Below are 8125 nucleotides of genomic sequence, written 5' to 3' on the forward strand. Positions count from 1 at the left end.
TCCGGGTTACACCGGCGTGGCAAGGTAAATGACGAGGAGGAGAAGCCAGCCGGGGTGGCTATTGCTCCTGTACGAGGTGACGACAAGATCGTCCCTGCTTCCGGTGCAGCACGCGACACGCTGGGAGTTCCTCCTTTCCATATGCGTCCGGTATTTATTTAAGATCGTGCAGTATGGCTTACTTCTTCGTCCCAACAATTTCTTCTTAATTGGCGCGAAATTTTGAAACAACGTTTAATAAATGTGATACTTCTGTTGATTTAAATTGTAAAATTTAATTATGACATCGTAACATACATTGTAGAAGTCCGAAAATGGGTAAAGAATTTCATACACTTTCGATAATATGATTAAATGTACAAAGACTCAATAAATTACAATCTGTCATTCGACATAAGAATTCAAGATGTAATAACTTCTTTTAATAGCCTCGCAAAATTTCTAAAGTTTTCTACAGCGTTTTATTAATATAATGACTCTTCAAAATTTCAATGCTTCGTCATTATTTTTATTCATGTGGTCAACCTTAATTTTCAACAAACGTGCAGAACGTAGTAGTCAAATAAGATTTGAGGAAGCTTAGTTTGACACACTTTCAAAAGAGAAACTTCCTAATTGCTTAACGCGTTCAGCACCATGCATAAGTACAAAAGAATATAAGGAAGGTACGAGTGACAAGAACAGGTCAAGGTCGCATTTATATTGCACTGTTTGCTCGCACCGCAAGTAGGGCTCCTTTTGTGATCGCAAATTTTGTTTCGGTGAAACACCGGATTATTAGTCAAAGGATTAACCGTAGATTAGCTCAGTGGAAACTTGAGGCAATGGTGCGTAAGCCGTTTCAAAAATCATTCTTCCTTTCGCCTTCCGTGAAGATCAGAAGGATCAGCGACATTCTTGACCAGCTCGCAGAACCGGGAAGGAATGTTCAAAGGTCATAACGTTCTGTCGATCCATGTGAAATCCTAACGCAACCGGACGAGGACAGAGAACGAGGGATGGATCTTTGAAAAAGCAAGCAGGCAACCAACCCCCGAATAAAGTGGCAGCGGCGGTGCGGATCCTTCGGCGAAAAACGTTTTCTTTTTACCTGGACCCGGTTCGGGGAAACATGGAGAATGACGCACCACTGCATTTTCATCTCACTAATGGCTCCTTTCTTTTCTGAAGCCTTCGGAAATACTTTAAGACCCGCTCGACCTCTGCGGGACCCCGTCACGTGAAACAAACGTGCGTCCCCCTTTTATGTATTTCCATGGCACCGCCGCTGTGGCATTCCCATAATACACAGTACCCGACAAAGAAAACGTACGAATTGCAAATAAACTTCGATCGCGTACCTCAGCACTGCGAACATAATTTTCGAACGTTAACACTAGGACTAGCAAACCAGTCAGAATGACTGGTTCTGAGTGAAGAAGTACGTGTATATAAAAAGAAGTCGGTGGTTCTAGTGCCAAGGGGATGGACTCCGATAGCAGCGCGATAAGCCAGAATGTCAATGTTATCCACTGATCTGGTAAAAAATACGGCCATTCGATTCTACGCCCTTATTTCCCAGAAAATCAGAACAAAATTCGTTTCAATACCTCGTTTAAGCTTCATTCTACGGCGCTAAATAATTTAACAAATTGAAAATTAGATACAAATTTTTATTACATTGTCCTAGAGCAGTGAAAGTTGAAATTATATCCTAAATAAAAAATTTACTAATAATATTCTGAAAATAGAAAACAGTTCTTCTTCTGTTTACGAAACTACATACATGTGGCGAGGAGATCTGATGTGTCCACTCTCCCCGTCAATTTAACCAAGGAAGAAGGACGCGTGTTCCGTCCTCTTCAATAGATATACTTTTCTGCTAGAGGAAGCAGCCCTTCCAAAAATACTCGGAGGGAGAAAGCGCGCATGTCGCGTGCCCCCGATTCCTGGCTAAATTTTCCTTCCTTCCTTCCTTCCTTCCTTCCTTCCTTCCTACGTTCTTACCCTGGAAGATATTCGATCGGCCCACGGAAAAACACCGATGTCGGGGCACGTGTTACGCGGGCGCAAGATGTTACTAAAAATAGATGCAACGACCGGTGTGACACTCGTCGAATCGTGCATCTGGGTGCACCTTTTCTCGCCAGTTGCATCCTTCGAGAGGCGGCTGCCCGTGTGGCACGCGCTCACGCACGCTTCCTCTTTCAACAAGCTTGTCTATCGACGGAGGGTCGGCAATCGTACTAGCGAAGACAGAATTTTAATAACTATCTTGTCAAACGTAATTTCCAGCTCTAGATAACATGATGTCCCTCTTTCATCGTTTTACTCCTAGTCGATCACGTATTTCTTTACAACAGAATGAATTGATTGTAAGTTCTATTAGTTTGCGAGATAGAAATCGAACTGGTTAAGTACTATGGTTCTTCTAATCCTGTCTGTTGTTAGGATAGTCACGTAATTTTTCTAATGTTCGTCGTTTTCGATGATCTGATTTTTCGTAAAATTTTTCACGTTTTTTCCAGTCAAAATGACAATCATTCTTCTATTCTACTGACGACTATTCTTCTGAAAAAAATAGCCAATTGTTTTCCCAAATCGAAGGGATTTGTTTTCATAGACCAAGAATCTGCGCCTCTCTGTCTTTCATCATGAATTCGATATGACCGATACCAGTGATCGATTTAGCCATATCTAGGTTCGTCTTCACGGAACTATCAACAGAAGCCAAACTATACATACGTATATTGATCACGAGCGCGTTTCCATCTACCCCATTGCGGACAAAGAGCATCCCCAGCAATTCCATTATAAGCTAATTGTTTGAATTACGCGGTGACCGATGAATTCGATAGGTATCGTGCATGGTATACCACGCCGATCTGTCCTTTAACCCCTTGCCCTATGATTTTTCCTGATTAATATTAGATAATATTGATTGTTCACCGTTTTACTGATACACGTCAATTTTATCTAACGATCTTTCACGACAAAATTTATTACCGAGCGTATAAATTGACGGATGCTATGTACAATTTATAACAGTTGGTAGAAATTATGTTAAAAAATGGAGATACGTTGGTTCGGAGATGCATGGACGTAGATTGGGAAATGGAGGAATGTGAGGATAGGAAAAATAATTATAAACCAAGTCCATTTTTTATAATTTTAAATGAAATTTGTATAAATTGGTAGATAGATGATGTGGAAAATGCAGTAAAAGTAACTTTTTGAAACCGCGTATGTAAACGATTATTGACAATGGAACAGCCTTCGAGCGAGACTGATGGTCGAGCTGAACGGAGTTTTGTCGAAAGGAGACGGAAAACGGCGTGGGTAAATAATCGGCGACGCTTAATCCTGAAGGAACGCAGCGGGATATTTTTGGCGGGATCTCGTGTCTCGAACAGAAGGCGCGCAAAGATGGAATGGGCGGGGTAGAGGAGATAAGACCCAACTCGTGATTAATGGACCAGGGCTGCGCGGTGCGGCGCGGAGTACAGGAAAATGGGGGAGTCGAGCTCCTTGTTTGCGTTTCGTCGGGCGAAGACACCGAAGGGCGGACGCGTAGGCGAGAGAGGAAACGATGGTGGAAGTCGTTGGGAAACGAGAAGGGAGGGAAAAGCAAGCACGTGCTACAATCGCGGGCCCTACGCCCGGGAACGAACAAACCCCGTTTCGTCGACGGCCCCTACCCTTCTTTATCCTGATCTCCAGTTGGGCCCCGGTTGTACGGTGGGGGCAGATATCCTCAAAAAATCCCCACCACGTCCTGGAAAAGTCAGACAAATCGGGAAGGTGCATTTCCCGCGGTCGACAAATCGTCACGAACCCTCAGTCGCACCCACGCTTTTCAACGCTGAACGTGCTCTTCTCGTTCTGTGCCTCCAGTTCGAAAACTGGAACTTAAGAATTCTCTTCGTGGGTGTTCTATATTAGAACAGATGCCGTGTGGCACCGTGCGTTATTATAAGTATTTCTTTACGGTGAAAGTGGTGAAGTTATTTGATTGTCTTGTACTTTTTCTGTGTTTTTTCTCTGTGATGTTTCGTATCTGCAAGTTAGGGTACTTAAGTTTTGGACGCCTGAGGTTCCTTACAGAACTTTGGCGCCAATTCTGCTTCCCTTGCATCGGGTTTCCCGAAGCCGCGAGCAAAGTGGCTAAGTCTGCGATAGTGAATTGTAATCGATTAAATATTAGAGAATAATCGATATAATCAAGTACGTTAGAAGGTACGTAAATATCGTTAATGAAATATTTTCCTCTTTGGCTGCGATTAAAATTAAGAGAAATGAAGCAACAGTTTGATAATTAATTCATCGAGCGCGACGCATAGGAATTTTCGAGCAAATTAATAAGGGGATGTTATTTTTCCAACGGTGCACCTGTCCGGGGAGCCGACGGTCGTTCTACTAATGACCAACCGGGAGATCCTCCGGTTCTTTATGGCCGTTCCGAGGCTGGGAAGGTGCGAGTTTTCCTAATCAGCAGGGGCGCCGGGTTGCGACGCCTTTCTTTCTTCCTTCATTCAGGTATTTCCTCGAAACCGCCCGTCGGGGGAATAAAAACGGCCAAGGTCGAGAAAACACCGAAGAATGGCTGCCCTCCCCTCCATCCGCCCGCCTCTCCCTCCGGTTTTTCTCATTTTCGACGCACGAATGGATACTCGGCGGCCGATCGTAACTTGCAAAGGAACGATGGGATTCTTCCTTAGAACTCCACAAGTTGTTTTCTCGTCCGCAAGATTGCTCGAACTGTTTGCCTGTTCCTCTTTTTTTGTTCCGTTTAATTTATTTTTGATAGGAATTTTTTTCCGACGCCAATGACGTTAGATTCGCAGAAAGAGATTTCAGCTCGAGACAAGTGAATCTGCTGTGATTAATTGTTTGGAGAAATCGGACGAATATCGACGATACAATCGCATTGATTAAAATAAATTTGCATCAGCCCGGCCTCTTATTGAATTTTTGTTAATAAGCTACACTCGAGTAGGAAATCTTTGCCACAGGTACAATTCCATTAAATTAATGACAGAAATAACCCTGGATAAAATGCTCTGTAATAAAAACCAAATCAAAACTACTCCTTGTTAAAGGATAAATCATGAGTCATCAATGATTGTGTAATACTTTGTAAAGCAATACTAATTTAAGAGTAATATAAAAAAGGTTTCAGCGATTTACAATAATATGAAAATTCGACAATTGTTTGTTTCAGACACACAAGTTCGGTTGGATCTGATAGAGCAACTACCACATGTGGCGACGATATGCCACGAATCACCGCACCTATTCGGAGACCTTCACGATCATCTGCTCGACATCATTATCAAATACCTGCGGGACGAAGATAATCAGGTGAATATTTTTTCCACGTTCCCATCCAGTCAGCCTTATAATGTCTAGAATATAGAAAGATTATCGTACATCCATATAACAAAAAATACTATTACTTTCTCCTTTGAGTCATGAAATCATGTCAAATGTTATTGATACTCATTAGAAGCTGTTTGATCAAAAAGCAAGAAGCAAACATTTTACAAACATTCTTTACACGTTCCGCGTTTATCTCTATTACGATTAAAAATTTTATTCGATAGCTTGCCTCTTTCGGAATGTACGAATCGTATTTTTTTATCCGTGTTACATAGGCCCTATTGACGAATTCTCTTTTTTTTGTTTCTCTGGTTGTGTCAGGTACAAATGACGGCTCAGACAGCGGTGCTGACGCTAACGAAGAAGGGACTCCTCGACAACCAGACGATCGAGCACAAACTCTGTCCCGTGATAGAAACCCTCTGTAGGTCCGTCGATTTCTTTAACACTGCCATCTCCGTAAGTTTCCATATTTTTTTTCGTTTTTTTTTCAAACTTTATTTCCTTTCGTTTAACGTTCGATGCTATTTTATGATTACACAAACGCGTCAAAGCGCCGTTATGCTCTGCATTCATAAATTGTACTTCTTGGGCGTGGAAATTAATCGTCTACTGCGTTACACTAGGATTATGATGTATGAGTCGCCTATATGATATTGGAAATAGAATCGTGTTTCTAAATATTAGGAGAGTATATTAGTATAAACCTTAAAACGTAATTATTGTTCTTAAAATATAAATATAAAAGCAGTCTGTGTATTAGAGCCTAATATTTATAAACGCGGTAATTTAAACAATGAATGTCGAGGAAACTGACGCCTACGCCAAAGACGTATCTTCCCTTCGTATATATTTCACTTCTATTTAATATTCTGTCGAGGATATGGGTTAACGAGTTTACCCATTTTAATGCGATCCAACGCGGCACGCTTGGATCATCAGTGTTTAGTGAAAGACATACGTATGTAAAGAATTGCTATTAAAGGTAAACGTGTGTCATTTACTGGGTGCGAGGAAAACAAGGGGGCGACCGGTCTTTCCGCGCGCAGCATTCTTGATCGATTCGACGCGTCTTTAGCGTATGCATAAGATGAGCGTAGCGCGATTCGGATTAGAATTATCGTGCGCATCGGATTCTCGCGGACGTTTATGGCCATTCGTTGGTTCGTACGTACCTTCGGGACGAATTCCGTCTGAAAGACATGGGTAGTGAGATGTTCTCACGCTATCGCGTCTCACTATCTTGTCTTTCATCCGGCGTCCGTTCTGCTGCAACGTTCGCTAGCCTACGGAGATGGAAACGGGTACTCGTAGAAGAAAAACAGGTCCTCTCTAAACGCGTCAAGCGCGCGCCAACTTGATCAAGACATTTAAACGTTCCTGGCAATAAATTTCAAGAGCGGTCTTTACTGTTTTTACCAAAGGAAGAACAAAAAAGAAAGAGTGAGAGAGAGAGAGAGAGAGAGAGAGAGAGAGAGAGAGAGAGAGAGAGGGAGGGAGGGAAAAAGAAGAATTTCCGACGAAGAACAGGGACATGCTTTTACCATCAAAGTTGGTTTGTCATAGAGATCGACTATCACAGCCAGCTTTGATGAGCAAAATTGTGTCCGTCCTCGACGGAGAGAGAATCGAACTAACACGACAAAAAAAGGAAATCATCGGAAAACAAAGAGAGCAAAACGGAAGGGCGGAAGGGAGACGTGGAAATAATTACCAGAGAGAAAGATAGAACGGAAAAGTCGAGCTCGCCCGTGTCTGTGTCCTTCGCGGAATTGTAGGACGACGGAAACGAGCGATCGACGAGAGGAATACGCGACCGAGAGCGGAGAGCGACACCGAGAGAAATGCTCGGCCGAGAGACGGAGAGAGACGCAACGAATCATTGTACCAAGGCAACGGCACCGAGATGAAAATACCTTTTGCGGTCCGATACATCAAATTGGTTGTGGAATGTTTCGAGTCATATCACAGCCATTTTGATGAGCTTGGCCCGCAGAATCGATCGTCAAGGAAGCGTGTTTCCGTGCGCGCTGCGAGCGAGTGCACTCAGCGCACCGCTTAATTAATAATCACCCACGTCGCCCGGTAGACGCTTACGAGGACGCGCGACGCGCCTTTCGCGATATATCGTAATGCCGTTACATTCGTTCTTTCTCATCCTCCTTGGATAGAACTATAGTCGATCGTCGATCTTGATCGAGAAGGCTAAAAGAATACTAGCTGAGTGGAACCCGAACGGCATCGTGGAGGAGGACGAGAGAAACGCGATCCAATCGTCAAATTGGTTGTGGCGTGTTGCTTTTCAAGATTTCATATCACAGCCATTTTTGACGATTTGGATCGCCGTTTTTTGCGACGTAATGCCTTCCATCCGAGGCGATGCAACTCATCACACGTAGACGGTGTGCTCAATAAAGAAATATAAAATCTACGTATTACAGGAAGACGTGGGTTTGTTCGTGATCGCGGATTATAGAAGGAGAAGAGAACGAGGAACAGGTGCGTCGCTCACAAAGTGGTTGTGATATGCTGATACGAAACGATCATATCACAGCCAGCTTTGATGAGCGTTGCGCCGTGTCCAACCAGCTGATTTCCAAAAGACCGACACGAAACGCCATTGCTTTTAATAATGATTTCTATGAATGCAGTGGAATTACATTTATAGGAACGAAATTTTAATGAAAATTACTATTTAGAGATCATTTTCTTTTGCTCGTATTCTTCTACATAGCTCATTACTTAAGGATGTATTGGCTATACAGTC

At 42.9% G+C, this 8125-nt stretch overlaps 1 protein-coding gene across 8 annotated transcripts in view; it reads left to right on the plus strand.

Annotated features, from left to right (window-relative positions):
* Positions 1-8125, plus strand: part of LOC108625177 (serine/threonine-protein phosphatase 4 regulatory subunit 1) — a 129339-nt gene that overhangs the window by 114978 nt on the left and 6236 nt on the right. For all 8 annotated transcript variants that reach the window (XM_018024961.2, XM_018024960.2, XM_018024962.2 and 5 more), the window contains 2 exons: positions 5201-5340; positions 5680-5817. In XM_018024961.2, coding sequence (XP_017880450.1) covers positions 5201-5340; positions 5680-5817 — 278 coding nt within the window. The remainder of the gene's footprint in view (positions 1-5200; positions 5341-5679; positions 5818-8125) is intronic.

The sequence above is a fragment of the Ceratina calcarata genome, unplaced genomic scaffold (assembly GCF_001652005.2).
Source record: "Ceratina calcarata isolate Rehan_Ccalc_2016 unplaced genomic scaffold, ASM165200v1 scaffold35, whole genome shotgun sequence".
In the NCBI taxonomy this organism is placed as follows: domain Eukaryota; kingdom Metazoa; phylum Arthropoda; class Insecta; order Hymenoptera; family Apidae; genus Ceratina; species Ceratina calcarata.